The 19,199-nt window shown below is 49.0% G+C and overlaps 1 protein-coding gene across 3 annotated transcripts in view; it reads right to left on the bottom strand.

Moving 5' to 3' along the window:
• Nucleotides 1-11,601: 11,601 nt before the first annotated feature.
• THRAP3 (thyroid hormone receptor associated protein 3) overlaps nt 11,602-19,199 on the bottom strand; it is a 422,162-nt gene continuing 414,564 nt past the window's right edge. For all 3 annotated transcript variants that reach the window (XM_069622622.1, XM_069622623.1, XM_069622624.1), the window contains one exon: nt 11,602-12,419. In XM_069622622.1, the coding sequence (XP_069478723.1) occupies nt 12,201-12,419 (219 nt within the window). In that variant the 3' untranslated portion in view covers nt 11,602-12,200. The remainder of the gene's footprint in view (nt 12,420-19,199) is intronic.

Raw genomic sequence — 19,199 nt, 5'->3', positions numbered from 1 at the left:
ATTCTCTCCTCGTGATGCTTAATGCTGTTCCGAGAGCATTATTTTGTAAAATCTGGATTAGGTTGCAATGGATTTTGGTGTGCTTAGATTTGTTTAATGGTCCCTGTTTTGACATTTGTCTTCTGCTGCAGTGTTTGTGATGTTGCGCCAGATTGGTTGAGGTTCCATGGAGGTTGCTTAATTGTTGTGTAGATTGATTACTCCTACGTCCCGTCCCCTTTCCTCCATACTTATGGGACATCTCTGTCCTGTGGGATGGGACCGGAGCACTTTGTAAAAAGCATCCAAAAATGTGTCCTTCCTCTTACTTGCGCGGGGCCCGGCACGTGGCCGTAAGACCGCCCACCTTGGCTCCGGCCCGCGCATCGCCCATCAGTCCTTTTCTCCGCTCGTTCGGGACTGGACGCACTTGCATCCTCGGAAGAGTTTCTTCCCTTTTTTTCCCTCTCTGGCTCTCGCTAGCAATCGTGTGCTAGTCTTTCTATTCGTTCAAACTAGACTTTCCAGATTGTTCATGGCACCGTCGTTTCGTGAGGGCGGATCCCCATCCTCTTTGTTTAGAGTGCTTGGGACCGGATCACCGTTGGGACTCCTGTTTTTACTGCAACTCCCTTTCGGTCCGGGCACTTAAACGTCGGTTGGAGCGATGGGAGGAGGTGTTCCGACGAACTCCTCCTTCACATTTTCAGGCGTTCATCGACGAGAAGAAACGCCTGGTAAGTTCTTTACTTTTCAGAGCACCCCAGCCGGGGGATACCTTTCCAGGTTCCTCTCGGGCCAGGAGGAGTGTTGATTGCTCTGCCACCGTGGTTAGCCCTGAGGTGCCCGGTGGGCCTAATAATTGTACCAGAGTTTTCTCCGAGGGTCTCCGTAAGGGGCCTGCGGATACCAGAGTGCGCTCCAAGGCCCCTCCTGTGGGGGTTGTTTGTAGACCCAGTTCTACTGAGTCGTGGGGTACCGGAGCTCGCTCCGAGGCCTTTTTGTCGGCTTCCCTCAAAAATAAGACAGGGGTGCGCCCCGAGGCCTTGCTGTTACCGAACGGATGTTCGAGGCCCGCGCATATAAGGCTGTTACTGGACCTGGGTCCGAGGTCCCTCGTTCAGATGCTAAAGCTACCAACAGTTCTGAGAGGCCTGACAGGCCTTGTCGGTGAAAGCTGTTTCTCACTTTTCCTGCTCTAGCGGTGATACCAGACCTGTTGAGGGGGCAAAGAAGCCAAGTTCTTTTATCGGCAGTGCCGAGGTCCTTCCTTCGAAGGCTAATTTGGCGGTTGGTATGTCACAAAAACATTCCAGGCCACACAACATGTCCCTTAAGTTAAGGCTAAAGTTAAGACCCCTGATCCATCGATGGGGACCCCTGCCTCACGTGCCGCAGTTCCCCTCAGATGACAAAATGGCACCCGTTCCCGCCATGACTGCGGCGGCCATTTTGGGTGCTACCGCTACAACTACGTTATCGGCCTCAGGTGTAGGGCTTGGCCCCTTTGGTGAACATAGAGTCCCTTGTGCGCATCCTTATCGGCCAGTTTATGACTGGAACACTCGGATGCCTCTTCCGCACAATGTTTCGCCGCCTGCAGGGTCGGCACCGTTGATTTATGTGGATACGTCGGTGGAGGGGCCAGTGTGGCACCCGTCCCCGTTATGTCCCTGGATTTGGCCACCTCATGAGAGGCCTCCTCAGGTTCTGAAGCAGTCCCCGGAGGAAGCTTTTTTCGGTAAATTTCAAACACTTATGCGTACCGACCCCATGAGGGAGTATTTCAAAGGGCTTTTTAGGGAGATGTCCTCCCGCGCCTCCGGCTCCACCTGTTCCTCCGGTGGTTCTGCTGGCGCCTCCCTCGCCTACGGCGCCTCCCCCAACTCTTCCGCCTTTGCCCCCATTGTCCCCTGTGGACAAGGCAGCGCCCGACAGTTCAGCAGGAACCTGATCTGTCGGATGACGCACAAGGCGATCAGGAGAGCGAGGACCTTCCCCGCTCTATCAGAGCTCTTCATGACCGTGTACTGGACGTGATGTGCCAGAGGCACCTGCTCCGCAGGAGGGCGTTCTTTCTGGGTCGTTCACCCTGTCTCCCTTGCAGCATACCGGCCTGTTCTTGCAGGACGTTCTGGCCGAGGTCCGCAGAGTCTAGGAAAAGCCACACTCTGGACTTTTTGTCAACAAGAAAATTGACGCTAGATACAGGCTGCATTCTTCGGAAGAGGTGGCCCAGTCTTGTTCGCCCCCCTCCTCCACAGTAGTGGCTGCGGCCACTTTGCAGTCCAGGCCTGCAGCATCCTCTTCCACGACAGCTACGCAGGTTCTGGGAAAGGAGGGCAAGCTCCTCGACTCTCTCGGAGGAAAATCTTCACCAACTCAGCCTTGCAGCTCAGGCAGGCCAACGCTGAATTGATATTAGCAGGAGCTAACATGCGGATGTGGAAAGGTCTGTCGGAGTTTGATGAGTTTATCCCGGTCGAGAAGCTGGAAGACTTTAAAGGAGGCCTTTCCGACGCTAGGGTCTTGGCCCAGGATCTCCTGGAGGCTGCGGCTCATCACGTAGACACCTCGGCTCAGGGCCTTATGCTGGGGGTTGATACCTCACGGCAGGCGTGGCTGCATGCAACTAAATTCTCAAAAGAAGTGCTGGACAAGGTGCTGGACCTTCCGTTCGATGGGAAGGAGCTCTTTCATGCTACAACAGATGTAGAGCTCACCAAGACAAAGGATAGCACTCAGACTGCTAAGTCCTTGTCTGTCCTGGTGAAGGCTCCTTTCAAAACCCAGAGACCGTTGTCGCAAAGTCGACCTTCCTCTGGCTTTAGGGGCTTCATCGACCGCAAGTCTCGCAGAATGGATACCCCTGTGGGGAATAACCGCCGTAGGCAACAATGGACGCGGTTTTTCTCCAGTTCTTCAGCCTCCTCCTCAGGTTCAGGTGGCACCGCCACCGATAAACCTACTAAATCAGGGTTTTCCGCGCTCGCACGACACCGCGGTGGGAAGACTCATTGCGTCTCATTGGGAGGCGTGGCAGGCCATCACAGAAGACAGATGGTCTCGTCAGTTGCTCGAGTGGGCTTCCGCTTACCTCTACCCCCTACCCCACCCCTCAACCCTCCTTTTCAGCTGTCGGGCTCGCCCTACCTCAAAGCAGAGGATCAGAAACTTCTGGACCTCAGAGCTGTGGAACCTGTTCCCCTTGGGGAGCGAGGGGAGGGCTTCTACTCCCGGCTGTTTACGGTGCCCAAACCCAACCACGCTGGCCTGTGCACCATCCTAGACCTTTCCAAGTTCAATCTTTTCCTACCCCAGGAGAAATTCAAGATGATCACGCCCGGCCACATACGGTCCTCCTTGCAGATGGGCGATTGGCTCAGCGTTGTGGATCTTCAGGATGCGTACATGCATATCCTGATTTGGAACCCACACAGATTTCTCTGCTTCTCTTTGGGAGAGGAGCACTTCCAGTTTCGAGTGCTTCCTTTTGGCCCCAGCTCGGCGCCACATGTCTTCACGAAGATGTCGGTGATTGCGGCCTATCTTCGTCTCCAGGGTATCCATATTTGGACGAGTGGCTCTTACGCAGCCCGGGCAATTTCCAGTCTCTCCTTCAGCTCCTGTTCCATCTTGGGCTGACTGTGAACTGGCGGAAATCTTCCATGACGGTCTCGCAGGACCTGATTTTCCTGGGTTTTCGCTGGAACAAGATCGACTGCAGAGTACCTGACCGGGGACAGAATGGCGGATCTGTTAGCCACGTGTCAGATGTTTGCGCTGTCGGAGAGCATGTCGGCCTGGTGGTTCCAGAGGCTTCTGGGCCTCATGGCCTCGTGCATGCTGGCTCTTCCTCGTCTCAAAATAAACGGACCCGGATGGCTCTTCGGAATTCCTGGCATCAGGCTGTGGACCCGGATTCCAAGCTGATAATGATTCCGGATTCCATGAGGGTGGACCTGGATTGGTGGTCATCTCTCAGCAACCTGTTGGTGAGTGCAGGGTTTCAGGACCCAAGCCCCACGGTGACAATCACAACCGACTCCTCCCTTCTAGGGTGGGGTGCAACGTTAGATCTTCAGGTTTCGGACCTCTGGTTGCCTCAGGACAGGCTCCTGCACATAAATCATTTGGAGCTTCTGGCGATTTTCCTAGCGCACAGGGCGTTCAGACCGCTCATTGCCAACAGGGTGGTCCGCATACGCACGGACAATGTGGTGTCAATGCATTACATTAACAAGCAAGGGGGGACGAAGTCTCCCCCCCTCGTGGACCTGTCCATCCAGATATGGGAATGGGCCGTTCTTCATGGGGTCTGGCTGCTTGCAGTGCACATCCCGGGCCAGCTGAATGTCACAGCGGATGCCCTCAGCCGGAGGTCAGTGGTCAGCTACGAGTGGGAGTTGAAGGAGGAGGTCCTCATGGATTTTCTTGCGTTGGGGCACACTGGAGGTGGACCGCTTCGCTACGGCGGTAAACAAGAATCTTCCTCAGTATGCCTCCAGAGGGGGGCTGGGAGCCTCCTCTCTGGGGGATGCTCTCGAGATTCCATGGCACAACATGAGAGCTTACGCCTTCCCGCCTCTAGTCCATCGGGCAATTTGGAAGCTGAAGAACTCGGTGAACTGTTCCCTTCTACTCATAGCCCCGTGGTGGCCGGCCAGGTTTTGGTTCTCAGAACTTCAACACCTGTCGGTGTATCCGCCGATCAGGTTACCAGTGACCCCCCGATCTTCATCAAGGGGGAACAGCAGATGTGGCACCCCTCCCCACAATCGCTCAGCTTGGCAGCATGGTGCCAGAGTTCAAGTCTTTAGAGCATCTTAACTGGTCTACAGATAACATGCGTATTATCCAGGCAGCCAGGAAACCCTCGACCAGATAGATCCCAATACAGGAGTAAATGTCTCAGGTTCTGTCATTGGTGTTTGGAAAAGCAGTTGGATCCAAGGGTGGCTACGATTGACACGGTGCTGTCCTTCGTGTCCTCCCTAGCAGAGTCGGGTGTTCACGTTCTGTCATGCAGAACTTACCTTTCAGCGGTTTCCGCTCATCTTTCTACAGCCCAATGCTCTTATTCTCTGAGTAACCCAGTGGTTAAGAGATATTTTGCAGGCTTGACACGCCCTCTACCCTCCGGTTCGTAGTCCGCACCCGCCGTGGGAGCTAAATGTAGTCTTGACGGTGCTGTGCCATAAACCTTTTGACCCAATGGCCACGGTGGACCTCAAGTACCTATCCTGGAAAGTGTCCATTCTGGTCGCCGTTACGTCAGCGAGGAGAGTGAGTGAGCTCCAGGCCTCGTCAGTGGAGCATCTTTCTTGGTCTTTCACAAGGACAAGGTAGTCCTACGGACAAACCCGGCCTTTCTACCGAAGGTGGTAACTGAATTCCATCTGAATCAGTCGATCTCCCTACCGGTCTTTTTTTCCGAACTCTGCCTGAGGCTGAAAGGGTTCTGCACTGTCTTGATGTCAGAAGGGCTTTTAAGTTCTACCTTGACAGGACTTCCGAGCTTAGGAGTTCTTCTCAACTTTTTGTGACCTTCGGTAACCCTCAGGGTAAGCAGGCGACTAAGGCGACTTTCTCGGTGGATCGCCGCCTGCATCACAGAGTCTTTCACCGTCCAAGGGCTGAAACCTCCTAAGGGTATTCATGCACACCTGGTGCGGGGCAAGGTAGCCGCGGTTGCTTTTCAGAAATATATCCCCTGGCAGTCCATCACTAGGGCAGCTACTTGGGCCTCCCCATCTGCTTTTTGTAGGCATTATTGTCTTGACATGAGCTCAAGAGCCAATGCTCAGTTTGGTCAGGCTGTGCTGAAGAACCTTTTTCAGTAAGGGGCATTTCCATCCACCCGTAGTTCCCGTTAGGAGTGCTTGGGCATCTCCCATAAGTATGGAGGAAAGGGGACAGGACGTAGGAGTATAACCAGGTTACTCACCGTAGTGACCACCTTACTCCTAGTCCATAGTCCCCTTTCCTCCATATGCCCGCCGTCCCCTCTAATAAGGTTCCTTTGTTATTGCTAATACGCCTCTGACCTGGCGATAGAAAAGGACTGATGGGCGATGTGCGGGGAGGAGCCAAGGTGGGCAGGGTTACAGCCGCGTGCTGGGCCCTGCGCAAGAAAGAGGAAGGACACATTTTTGGAAAAATGTTTTGATGCTTTTTACAAAGTGCTCCGGTCCCGTCCCACAGGACGGAGAGATGTCCCATAAGTATGGAGGAAAGGGGACCATGGACTAAGAGTAAGGCGTCACTACGGCGAGTAACCTGGTTTAACTGGGTTGCTGAATTCTTTGGCTACCTCATCTTTGTTTTGATTCAGTAATTGGCATTGCACTGTGTTCTTGTGCTATATGGAGTGAAGGTGATGGGACCATGCAATTTTTTCTTAGATCCTCTTATTTTGGAACACTAGATGGTTCTTTGTATGGGCAGGTCAGTGGTGTTAATGGTCCGTGGCCCTGTGCTTGTAGCAAGGTATGGAGTAAGGTATGGTGATTTTTCTATTGCGATGTTTGTCATGTTGAAAGTGTGGATCCGTTGGGATTGGTGCTTGTTCTTATTCTCTTTGGCGGCATCCAGTTCGTAGTCAGGGCATTTTGTCTCTTTGTAAGTAGGACTGGAGTGGGTATTGGGTTCACAGGGGCAGTAGCCCGCTTGCTTGGCCTTGCGTTTGGCTATTTGTTGTTTTTTTTCCTTTTTTGTTTAGGTCATTCCAGACCCTTTGATGGTTTCTGTCCGATTAATAGGTTGATTTTCCTGATGTGGCGTGAGCTGTCCGAGGGGTACTAAGTGTAAGAGGGGAATTGCACTAAGGATGGGGTGACAGGGTTCCTGTATCACTTGGGTAGATCATCAGTTTATGGTTACCAGGTTTGGTGACGGTAGAGGCCTAGGATTCAAGGATGGTACTCCGTGTTGATATTCCCCTGGATGAGATTCCTAGATGTGAGGGAATGTTAAGTTTCACCTAGTGGTTTACTGTGACAAGATAACTTTGTAATCTTTTGATAGTGAGCGCGGTCTAGGTTTCACAGGTCGCGCTCAGTATGTCAGATGTACACTTAGTTTTGGCAGGAAGTCACGCAGTCAGTAACAGATATTGGGAGGGCGGCTTGAGTAACAAGGATGGCAGGCAGGCAGTGAGGTGCACCTCACTTCAAGTGTCCTAGGTGAAGGCAGTGGCCATCACAGAATGGCAGGCACTTAATCAGGACGCCTAGAGCTTACTTTCCTGGATAGTGGTGGAATGGTCTAGGTAACAAAGTGGCTGGCACTAGATTAGAAACACATAGAATTGAATTTCCTGTATAGTGGGAAAAGGCCTAGGTATCACTAGATGGCGGGCAGTGAATCATACATAGAGAGGACAGAGACAGGCAGTTAATACAACGGCTAGAACTGAGCTTCTTCTATAGTGGGAGAAAGGCCAAGGTATCAAAATGGTGTGAGCAGGATAGAGGTACAGGGCATGTTACAGTGGTGGGTACGGGGTGGAGAGAGCCCATGGATTGAGCTAAGAGTAAGCCCAGAGAATGTTGAGAGCAGGTGGGGAAGCCCAGGCACTATACTGGGAGTAGGATATGGTGACAGTGCGTCAGTTCATAACCATTACGACTTCTTGTCCAATTGGCATTTTTGGGGGGCCCGGCCAGCCCACATTCTGCTCAAGGGGGAGCCAGGACAAAAACATTTGAACACTGCACTGCAGCCAGGAGACTGGCGAATGCCCAACATCAGAGGTCTGCCCTCCGTCCTAGATGGCAGGGCCTGTTCCAGGTTCTTTTAACTACGAACACTGCCATCAAGTGTGTTGGGATCTCAGCTTGGATTCACGCAACACATTGACGCAAGATCGCCACCCGAGCCAAACACCACCTCCACTGCGACCATGGACTCATCCACCAGTGACGCCGCTGGTCCTTTGCCAAGGTCAGGTTTTTCCAGTGCTACTGCAACAGTCAGTACCAAAATGTGACAGCACAGCTCTCCATCACCCAGTATGCTCATGTGCTGATCCAGGACGCACAGCTTTTGAACCGCTTACACACAGCGAGGTATCTACAGGACCTATTGCTAAGGCTCCTTCGTTAGGTAGTCGAGGTCCCAGGAGAAACAACCCCCGGCGGTGCACTGGCAAAGAGTAGAAGCCACCACTATTGATTCACCGATAGCTAGTTATGGCCACTCTTGGCATCACCAGCTTGTCATTCTTTTTGTTACAATGACCCTTCTATGCATGTGGCTCAGAACTGTGGGCTAAGGGATTCTTCGCTCTGTAGAAGATTTCTGTTAGAACATTTGAACAAGTGACATTTATTTTGCTGCAGCTTTCACAGAGCCTCTACAACACTTGCGCCCAGCACATCACCTGCCCAGAAAAACGGAACGGTCTTCTAGCAACAAACATTTGTGCTGGTACTAAGACCAGGTTTTTGGACCTGGATATTCGGGGATTGGTCCTAGGATACACTGTCAAGCTGTATTTCCGTTGGCGTTATCGTCAGAATACTGATTTCATTTCACTTTGACTGCCGCTTTTCACACTAGCCATCATGAAAACAAGTCCCTCTGCACATTACTGGGTTCACAGTAAGACAACTTCCCTGCAACTCTCCTGGCAGTATGCTTGTATTTTTAAGCAAACAGATTGCTGGGTATATACCCATCTGCCCCATGACTTATCCTCCAGGTTCCCTATTGCACCCTTCCCCTTTGAGTAGTGGGGGGTGGGGGTGTCAGTTTCAATCTCAAGTTGGTCACCCAGTCCCAAGGCGCAGAACCCGGTAGGGATGCTGCTCACTTATGTTTTACCAGTCCAAAGATTTCCCCACACCAGACCAAGTGTGCATTAAGACAGCAGCACTGTCTTTCTTCCCTGGCAACTGGTATGTTACACCAATCTGCGTCCTTAGTTTATTGGACCGAGCCAATGCCATTAGTTGTCCACCAGTGTAGTGATTAATAATTTTACATTTGCCATTTAACCTAATTTATCAGTCCAGGTATGCAACGTATTCCAGAACCAATTTCATTTATAGGGACAAAATGTATCCCTGGCTGCCCATTAATTGGGAGATTTGCTACATGTCTTATGTTCTGCCCACAGCGTGTCATACTCTCACCTTTCCTGCTCAGCCCAGTCTTAAGAGAAGCACTGCTTGAGAAATCTTTGTCGCTGGGGTAGGATCCTATAGACCAGCCCCCGGAATCGAGATTGAGACCGATGACCAAATTGTCATGGTTGGCAGAAGATTTTGCAAATGGCACTGCGTCCACCTGGACTCTTATCCAGAGAACAGGTAGCCATCCCAAACGTGGTGCTTCAGAATCGTACGGCTTTAGACATTGTCGTAGCTTCACAGGGAGGAGTCTGCACAATAAAGGAGAGAGTGCTGTACTTCCATACCCAGTTACGTAATATTACAGTCACCCACAATATAAGCCACCAGTCCAGATGTTCCCTGGGCATTTGGGTATTGGATTGCAGGTCTTTCGAGACCCCTGGGTGGCTCTTGGTCATAATTCTAAGTCTGTCCTGTCCTTTGATGGTTTGTGTCTATTATCGAGGATGTTCCACCTGCTCTGAAGTTTCAGACTGCCCAGGTGTTTAACAAATATATCATGCCTTTGTTTACCCAGAGATTTATGAATGGGTCGGGGGGTTGGGGGGGGCAGACTACGACATTGGAGTGATTTCTAGGGGGCAGGCGATGAGGTTGGGAATTGAACATTTTATGTACTCCCTTAGCATTCCCCCTACATTGAGTAGTTACTGAAGCCAGACATGTTTAAATAATGTTCTTGTGTGAGGTGCAGCGTTACTGCACATTTATTTGATTTGAGATGAAGGCTCCATCTAGTGTGTAGCTATGCTCATTTTCACATCTTTGCCTTATGAGTGTTTTGGCATTTGTAAGCATGTTTTAGGCTACCGCTTTCTTGGGAAAAGTGGCTTTAATGAATGGAAGTCATACTGTAAGCGTCGTCACCTGCTGCAGACCATGTGAAACTTTGAAAAGTATATGCATCTCTACTAAACTCATCACTTTATGCTGTCCTTCTCGATAACACCATTTACAGGTACATAGCAGGTATCAAAGACTAGCATAGAGGGGCGCTGTTCCCTGCTTGTAACATTGTTTCATTAGGATTCCTTGACCTGTCTGGACCTCCTATTGAAATGCAGGTTTTCCTTTGGATAGAAGGCAAGCGTGGTTAGAGAGAAGAGTGGGTTCTCAATTGCGAATAGTCGTGGGTTGGTACTGTCCCATTGCTTAATGTTTACTGAAATTAGTCACCAATCAACCGGACTAGTCAGTGGTTGGTTTTCCATGACAATAGGAAGAAGGGGTAGTTAACCTGGTCAGAGTTTGAAGTTCACTAGGAGGTATTCACAATCTTGTCAGTTGAAGGTAAGGTTGTGGAGGCGATTTACTTTGTGAGCCATGGTGACGCCTCCTATTCTGTCTTTTCTGTTTATTTGTAATAGTTCAGTTGTCTGGCAGGGCTTCGTATGAGACTACTTAAACAGCAGCGTTCGTGCTTTGCATCGGTATTTGAAAGGGGTTAAAGTGGTGTACAGTCCCTCTCTGGGGCTACGTTGTATATTATTATTTATATCTATGCAACATTAGGTCTCGTTCATGTTTCTGATTTTTACTTCAAATGTTTGGCTTAGTACATTTATACATCTGTATGGACTTCTAATTCTTCACAGCATATTTTAATACCTCTACATCAAACCCTTCAGCTCCCAAGTGTAAGCCTTACTTACTCAGCCTACGATAATTAGAGAAAGCTTGCTTGGCCCAAGATGTGAAAAACCTGTGCTAATCCAGACTATATTGCTTCCTTTAGTAGTGCATTTAACTTTATTTAACCAGTAGGTTGAGTATAGTGTGCCTGTCTGCAAATTATCTGCACCAAGCCTACAACCCCAAAATAGAAGCCTTACTGCTCAACCTCTACCAGTGTGAGGTAGATTAGACTTTAGTGTAAACCTTGTCTGGCTCACTAAAGCTGGCTTCTCGGAACCCCTCAGAGTAATGATCTGATTAGTGAGCACCTCCCTTGAAACATTCAAAGATTTCCAATCGAAAATAAAAATTCAGCAATAAAAAAATAATGCAGACATACCCGATAATAAACATGCCCAATTTCAAATTGCTGTAATGGGTTAATTTTCAAATCACATTAGTCATTTGTGAGGAAAATTTACTGCAATCACACTGATAATTATATTTTCTGCTGCATTGCAAAATATATGAACGCTTCATAGGCTAGTCTTCTTGTAATACTGCATTAGAACTCAAGGCTTTCTTTCCTAGACTTGGTCTGCTGTGCAGAATTTAGAACCTGTGCAATCGTTGGTCTGATAAAATTGCAGTATATCAATGAAATGCAGAATTTTACAATGTTTAACAGCATATTGTTAAAATATGCTCACAATTAAACCTCACTAAAGTATTCAAACTTTAAGAAACCAAACGTGCAGATTAAACTTACCCAGTAGCTCCCACATCCATCTGCGCCCTACTAGCCAATATGAATGAAGACCACCCAGATTGTGCATTGTACTTTCAGGAAAATAATGAGATGGTGCCAGCGTTAACATTTACATTTTTAATTAAACGTGCTTTTTTTAGGGTAGGTTTCAAAACTTTCTAAAAATCATACCACCTGTACGGTAACTGGAGTTACTATGTATGCAAAGGATAAAAATGGGTAACGTTTAAAAAAAAAAAACAACACAAGAGGGAAAACAATTACTGAAGCTTCAATGTTGGTAAGTTAACCCCCCACCCCCCATTTACAAGGCAAACAAAAGATGTTCCTCTTAGACAAACATGGATCCAGTCTTAATCTGCAGCCAAAAAGGAAAAATATATCTATATATATATATATATATTCATCTGATCACATCAGAAATAGAGTGCTGCTTGACAGTCCATTGATCCGGATGGCCTCTTCTGAAAGGCGGCAGTTTCTTCCCCACAGACTGCTCAGCATCATGAGCAATAGTCAAGCGCTGATATTCAACTGTTCGAGTCAAAGTTCAAGGCTGAGCTTAGGAAAAAGTTACTTGTAAATTCATACAGATTGTTCTGTAGAATGTGACAGTCTTGTTGGGGCGCTTGGTGGTGGGGAAAGAGGTCCTTGTCAATACAAACTCCACACCTTGCTCATTGCAGTCAGGCCCCCAATCGCTATTCTGCAGCAGACATGGAGTTGGACTTTTCATCCCTCGTCTCTGCTCCGCTCTCATCTTCTATTTCACCTTCCTCTCCACTGAATTTATCATGTGACCATTTGGGGCTATTGCCAGGCTTCCTGAACAGGAACCGCCCCCGTCCTCTGGGAAAAGCCCCCCGGCCTCGACCTCTGTTCACCCATTTCTCCTCATTTTCACCTTCTCTGTCTTCATGCTGTAAAAAAGACAACAGTTAATATTCCTTTTATTCTAAAACCTATTTTAACATCAATACATAAATAACACTACACTAATGGCGTAATTCACCACTATATGGTTGGAACAGTACCTTAGACTAAAGCTGCAGATTCCAGACAACCCGAGTTGTCAAGCTGCTTAGAATTTGATCAAGAATTTAACAACTATGAAAAACCTTTAACATTATGGTATATACACTTTTTCAAATGGCATACTGTACAGTTACATGCTCCAAAGCCACAATGCGAGGACAGCGCAAATGGTATTTCACTTAGGCTTCTGCCACTATGTTGCGTCATCTCTGGAGGCATTCACTTGATGTTTTTCAGGCTGGAGACTGGTGGTCTACATGGCCAAGGCCATTCTGGAGGGAGGACATAGCCAAGTTGGAGGCAAAGAGCTAGCCTTTACCTGGCAGCTCCAGGTCAAAAATGTTTACAACTGGTTGTGACAATCTCAGGTAGAGATGACGGCTGGAACAAGTTACTTACCTGTAGCTTTTGTTCTCCAGCATGGGTCTGGCATGGATTCACATGCTCATGAATATTCCGTCAGGCCGGGAATCCTCGATAAAAGAAAAAAACAGTTTCACTTTCACTTACAAACTGTTTCTCCTCTAAACCAATCACTGTAGTCTGGGTCATACTGCCCACTCCCTAAGCCCCTCTGGCAGCCATCTTCAGATTTGGTAAGCACAGAAAGTGGCAGTATGACCAAGAGCGACAGAGGGAGGGAATCGCTTGTGAATCCATGCCAGACCCATGCTGAAGAACAATAGTTACAGGTAAGTAACTTGTTCCTTTCTCCAGCATGGGGTCTGGCATGGATTCACAGGCGCATGAATAACGAATACAATAGCAGTACAACATTTCACAACCACAGCAGGTGGCAAGGTGCAACAGAAGCAATTATTTCTTACCTCTGGAACAGACTCTGCTCAAACTAACAGGTTGCGTAGCACTGCTTGACCAACTCTGGACACCTTCCTGAAGGTATACATGGACCTCCACGTAGCAGACGCGCAGCAGGGGCACACCAGATGGAACGCCGTCGCAGCAATCGCACTGGTGGAATGGGCCCTCTGGCAGCAGTCGGTTGGCCAACCGATGTGTGATATTTGTATTTGTATTTCTATTTATTTATATTGCGCAACCTGCCCAAAGGCATCAGGGCGCATGTTTAGAAGGGTTACAAAGGTTTACAGAAAGATAGATTACAAATTGCATAGTAAATAAGCATACATAGAGAGTGGTCACAATAAATACAACAGTGGATGGGGTTGTGGAGCATGCAATGGATGATTACCACATGGTGGTCAGCTCTTCGTCTTGCTCATAGAGCCATTGTTTTGTTCTGTGTTTGAAGGATTGGAGGGAGGGGACGTTCCTGAGGTCATTGGGTAGTGAGTTCCAGAGCTTAGCGGCCAGTACCGGGAAGCTTGAGCCTCTGGCAGTCTGTAGTTTAAAGCAGGGAATAATTAGTGTATGTGCTTGCGCAGCTCTTAGTGGTCTGTGGGCTGTGTGTTGTGTAAAGCGCTCTGACAAGTACGCTGGTGCTGCGTTGTTCTGTGCTTTGTAACTTAAGATAAGAGTTTTGAAGGCAATACGCTGTGGGATAGAAAGCCATCGCAAGTTCCGTCTCGTGGAGGAGATGTGGGTGCGCCTAGGAATGTTGAGAGCAGCCCTAATGGCGTTATTCTGGGTTACCTGAAGTTTGTCGATGTTTCTTTGATTAGTTCCGAGGTACAGGGCATTACAGTAATCAATTTTGGATAAAATAAGGGTTCTGGCAAGGATCAGGCAGTTGTCCAGAGTTAGGAAAGGACGGCAGGCAGTGATTAGTTTGCACGTGTAAGCCGATGCTGAGGCTACTGAGTTAGTTTGTCTGGTGAGCGAGAGGGTGGAGTCTAGGTAGATTCCCAGTGTTTTAGTAACGTTGGAGACCTTAATAATGTTGCCATCAATGTTGAAAGCCTCATATTTGCTGCCAAGTTTTGCAAGTTTAGATTGGGAGCCTAAGATGAGTAGCTCAGTCTTCTCGTCGTTGAGGCAGAGACCGTGGTGGGCCATCCACGCCTGGATGACGGTGTAAACTGCATTGAGAGCTTTAACGTCAGTTACGTAGTCACCCGTTATAGGAATGAGTATCTGGGTGTCATCCGCATAATTTGTATAGGTGACACCCAGATGGTCAAGAATATCAAAGAGTGGTTTCGTAAAGATATTATAAAGCGTGGGTGATACGCATGAGCCTTGTGGGACACCGCAAGGAACATGTGCTGGGTCAGCTGCGGCATGAGATGAGAAGACTCTCATGGATCTGTTTGCAAGGAATGAACTGATCCAGGAGGTAGCTGCTTCAGAGAAATGGGCAGCCGTTATAAGGTGCTGGCAAAGGATTTGGTGATCTACCAGATCAAAAGCGGCTGATAAATCTAGGAGGAGTAGGAGCGCTTGTTTGCCCTTGTCTTTCAGGTCCTCAATTTGTGTTTTTAGGTCTATAAGAGCGGTCTCTGTGCCGTGTCTCGGCCGAAAACCGGATTGCCTAAGTCCTAGTAGGTTGTTCTTGTCAATATAGCTTTGAATTTGGATGTATGCCGCCCGGTCCAAAATTTTTAGAAGGTATGGTACCGTGGTGATGGGCCTATAGTTGGTAGGAATGTTAGGGTCTAGGTTAGGTTTTTTGATTAGGGGGATTACCCAAGCATCCTTGAGGTTATCTGGTACTATGCCAGATTTAAAGGAGGAGTTGATAAGGGTGGTGATAAAGGGGGCAAGCTCAAGCGCTGCTTCTTGTACGATCGGAGCTGGGCAGGCATCGCCTTGACAATTAGATGGCTTTAACTTCTTGATGATAATTTCCACTTCCTTAATGGTTAGGGGAGAGAAACTGAAAGGTTTGAGGTGGTGATTGTGGGAGGAGAGATTGGCGGGATGGGAATTACCTACTGAGTCAAGGAGATAGTTTTTCTTTGTGTTGATTTTGGTTTGGAGAGTGGTGATTTTGTTGAGTAGAGCTTTTTGAATGTTGGCGCACCATTCGGTGTCCGGGGTGCAAGTGTCAAGGGGAGCAGCTGGGGACTCTAATTCCTTAAGAATTTTAAAGAGTTGCTTGGTATTGGAATGAGCCTGCATGATTCTATTATTGTAAGCTTCTTTTTTTGCTGCTAGTATGGCTTCTTTATACGAGAGGGTGATGGTTAGAAGGTTGATTTTATTTGCTGGTGTGGGTGAATTTCTCCAGAGGGTCTCGGCTTTACGCTTGTCTTTCCTAAGTTCACGTAGGTGTGGGGTGAACCAGGAGTTGAGGTGGTTGCGTGGTTTTTCTTTGCGCTGTTTGAGAGGTGCAATGGTGTCCAGTGCTTTTAACATAGCACGATTGTAAGTGTCCACAAGGACGGTAGGGTCCGCACAAGTTGTGGAGACAGAGTTTAAAAGTGGGAGGATGAGTGGGAGTAGTTTCTCAGTTGTGATATCCTTCTTGTTGCGAGTAAGTGTGGGTGGCACAGTACAAGGTTTGTGCACAGGTGGGCAAGAATTGAGGGAGAATGTTATTTTGTGATGGTCAGACCAAGCACATGGTAGCACAGAGGTTATGTTTAGTGCGCAATTCAAGTCTGAGACCCAGTCTAATGTGCGGCCTTTGATATGGGTGGGTACCTTGACATGCTGGGTTAGGCCAAAGTCGGATAGAACGTTGGCAAGGTCACAAGCTTTAGTGTCATTTGTGTCCAGATATCCTAGGTTAAGGTCTCCAAGTAGGATAATTTGGGATTTAGGCTTGGTGCTAGAGGCTAGGATGGAAGAGATGTCTTCTATGAATGTGGACGTGGGACCAGGTGGCCGATAGATGAGGTACACAAGGGCGGTATGATTGGGTGAGATTGGGAGTTTAATTGTGAGTAGTTCAGCAGATGGCAGCTGGTGATTGTTAGCAACTCTTAGATTGAGAGAGCTCTTAAATATAAATGCTAAACCACCTCCTTTGGATTGATTGTTGTCCCTATCGCATCTAATGATAGAGTAGTTATCTGGTATGGCAAGGGATAGGGCGGGGCCAGACGCTGCATGTAACCAGGTTTACATCCAGAGGGCCACCTGGAGATGGAAGCCTTGGACAAGGTTTTCCCATTGTTCACAGGACCAAAGTTCACAAACAGTTGAGATGTCTTCCGAAAACTCAGTGCATGCCACGCATAACTTTACGTGCACGAGCAACGTCCAGCAAGGCCTTTTCAGCCGGCGACAAAGGCTTTGGAAAACACACCAAAGGCTTTTTGAGGTGGAATTCCGACGGAACCTTTGGCATGAAGGAGATGGACGTCTGCAGCACCATCCTCGATTTGTGGCAAGTCAGATGCCGATATGGTTGTTTACAGGCCAGGGCCTGATCTCACCCACCCTCCTGGCAAAGGTGATGGCAACCAGGAACGCCGTTTACCACAAGAGGCACTAGAGGGGCCTGATGTATAGGCTCAAAGGGGGCTCCTATGAGCCTCAGCACCATGTTGCGCCGGGGTAGGAGCCTTCACTGGCAGCAAAGATCGAAGCAGTCCTTTGAGGAACTCCGACAGTGGGACCACAGAGATCGTCCTGGAGACCTGGTGTAGCAGGAGATAGCCGCCAGATGTACTTTGATGGAAACATGAGCCAGTCCCAATTTAGCCAATAACAGTAAATACAGAAGTGCTTGAGGGGCCGTGACCCAGAGAGGGTTAATCTTCTGCGACCATCACCAAGTCGCAAAGCGCTTCCATGTGTGTCCGTAGCACTTCAACGTAAAAGACGTCCTGCCCTTGGCAAGTACTTCCTTGCAGTCTGCCAGAAGATCGTAGCCACCGAACTCCAACGCTGCCGAAGCCAGGCCTTCAGGAACAGAGACCCCGGGTCGTGGTGAGGATTTGCACCTCCTTCCCTGGCAAGCACATTTGCGACCACTGGCAGCTTGACTGGAGGGGACGCCGACATGCCAAGAAGGTCCGGGTACCAGATCTGCCTCAGCCATGCTGGTGCGACAAGGATCATGCTGCACCGTGTCCGAGTTGACTGATGACTCGAAGTAGCAGCGGCGGCAACAGAGGGAATGCATACAGAAACAGGCCTTCCTAAGGGAATGAGAATGTGTCCACCATACTCCCCTGCTGGGGGAAATCTGCTGGCGAACCTCCACCACTTCGTGTTCATCGATGTCGCAAACAGATCGATCAAGGGGGCTGCCCCATTTGAGGAAAAGGTAGTCCACTTGATCCCGACGAAGCTCCCATTTGTGGCAAAAGCGCAGTTGCCTGCTGAGGGAGTTGGCGAAAGTGTTCCTTACCCCTGCCAGGGGCAACGTAATGAGGAACATCGCCTGGGCGACGGCCCAGTGCCACAAGTTCTGTGCCTCCATTGAGAGCGCTGGGGATCTGGTGACCCCCCAGACTCCCCGTTTCCGGATGTGAAACATTGTGGTGGTATTGTCCGTGAAGACCCTCACCACTTTACCCTTGAGGGATGGTAGAAATGACCTGAGGGCTCAAAACACTGCCCATAGTTCCAGTAGGTTGGTGTGGAGAATCTTCTCCTCTGGTAGCCACAGGCCTCTTGCGTGAAGACGTCTAGTGTGGGCTCCCCATCCTTCCATGGAAGCATCAGTCATGACCATCTCTTGGGACGGGGGCTCTGGAAATCTGTGCCTCAGACGATATTGGAGCACACACCCCACCACCTTATCACTCGACGGAACTCCTTGTTGAGCATGAACCTGTCCTGGAAGCCTCCAGACACCTTGACCAAACAGGCGTCGAGGAACTCCTGCACCGGGTGCATCCAACCTGCAGAGCTGAATCCGGTAAATGCATGCCATGCCGAGTAGAGACTTGAGGGTCCTTACCGTGGCGATCTTCAGTGCCAACAGCCGTTGCACTTTGCCCAAGATGGCCGATATCCTTTCCTCCGACAGTGACTCCAGGCATGACACTGTGTTGAGCCTGGATCCGACGAACAGTGCGTCCTGCGATGGAGTCGAGCAGGACTTCACATAATTCACAGAACCCCAGTTCCGTCAGCAGCCGGACTACAGAAAATCCCAGAGCACGTGCTGCAGTGTGACCATCCTGAATTTCTGGGACTATATGACAATGCATTACTTACCGTAAAAGCATTTCTGATGGTTGTATCTGCTTAGATTCACATGCTGTGCATAGGTCCGACATCCAGTGGTCACTGCGGAGTATTGCATTTTGTTTTTCGTAGTCGAAAAGGGACGTCGACAAGGCGTGTCTGAAACACTATCCCTATAGTGACGTGCGTTGTACCCACAATCCCTCACGCGTCGAGGTCCCTCTGTTTGCATTTTTCTGCCCTGAGGGAGCCTTCTAGACGTGAGTGAGTACAGCAAAGAGATATAAAAGGAAGTCTATGTTCCTTCCATCCGAGCGGGGAGGAAGGGTGGGCGCATGTGAATCTAAGCAGATACAACCATCAGAAATGCTTTTACGGTAAGTAATGCATTGTCTTCTGTTTGTTAATCTGCTTAGAATCACATGCTGTGCATAGACTAGCGAGCAGTACCTGGAGTTGGCGGTGGGTTATGAGAAGGAACAGTAGAGAAAAGATGTCTTAATACTGCCTGTCCCACCTGGGAGTCAGATCTAGAGTGTGCATCTAGACAGTAGTGTTTTGTAAAGGTGTGCACAGAACTCCAGGTAGCCGCTTTGCAGATGGAATCAAGGGGAACATTTGCAATGAATGCTATGGACGGCCCCGTGCCTCGAGTA

The sequence above is a fragment of the Ambystoma mexicanum genome, chromosome 11 (assembly GCF_040938575.1).
Source record: "Ambystoma mexicanum isolate Mex_15411 chromosome 11, UKY_AmexF1_1, whole genome shotgun sequence".
NCBI classification, from domain to species: Eukaryota; Metazoa; Chordata; class Amphibia; order Caudata; family Ambystomatidae; genus Ambystoma; species Ambystoma mexicanum.
Note: the sequence above shows the minus strand (reverse complement) of the source record. Positions and strands in the feature narration are given on the sequence as shown.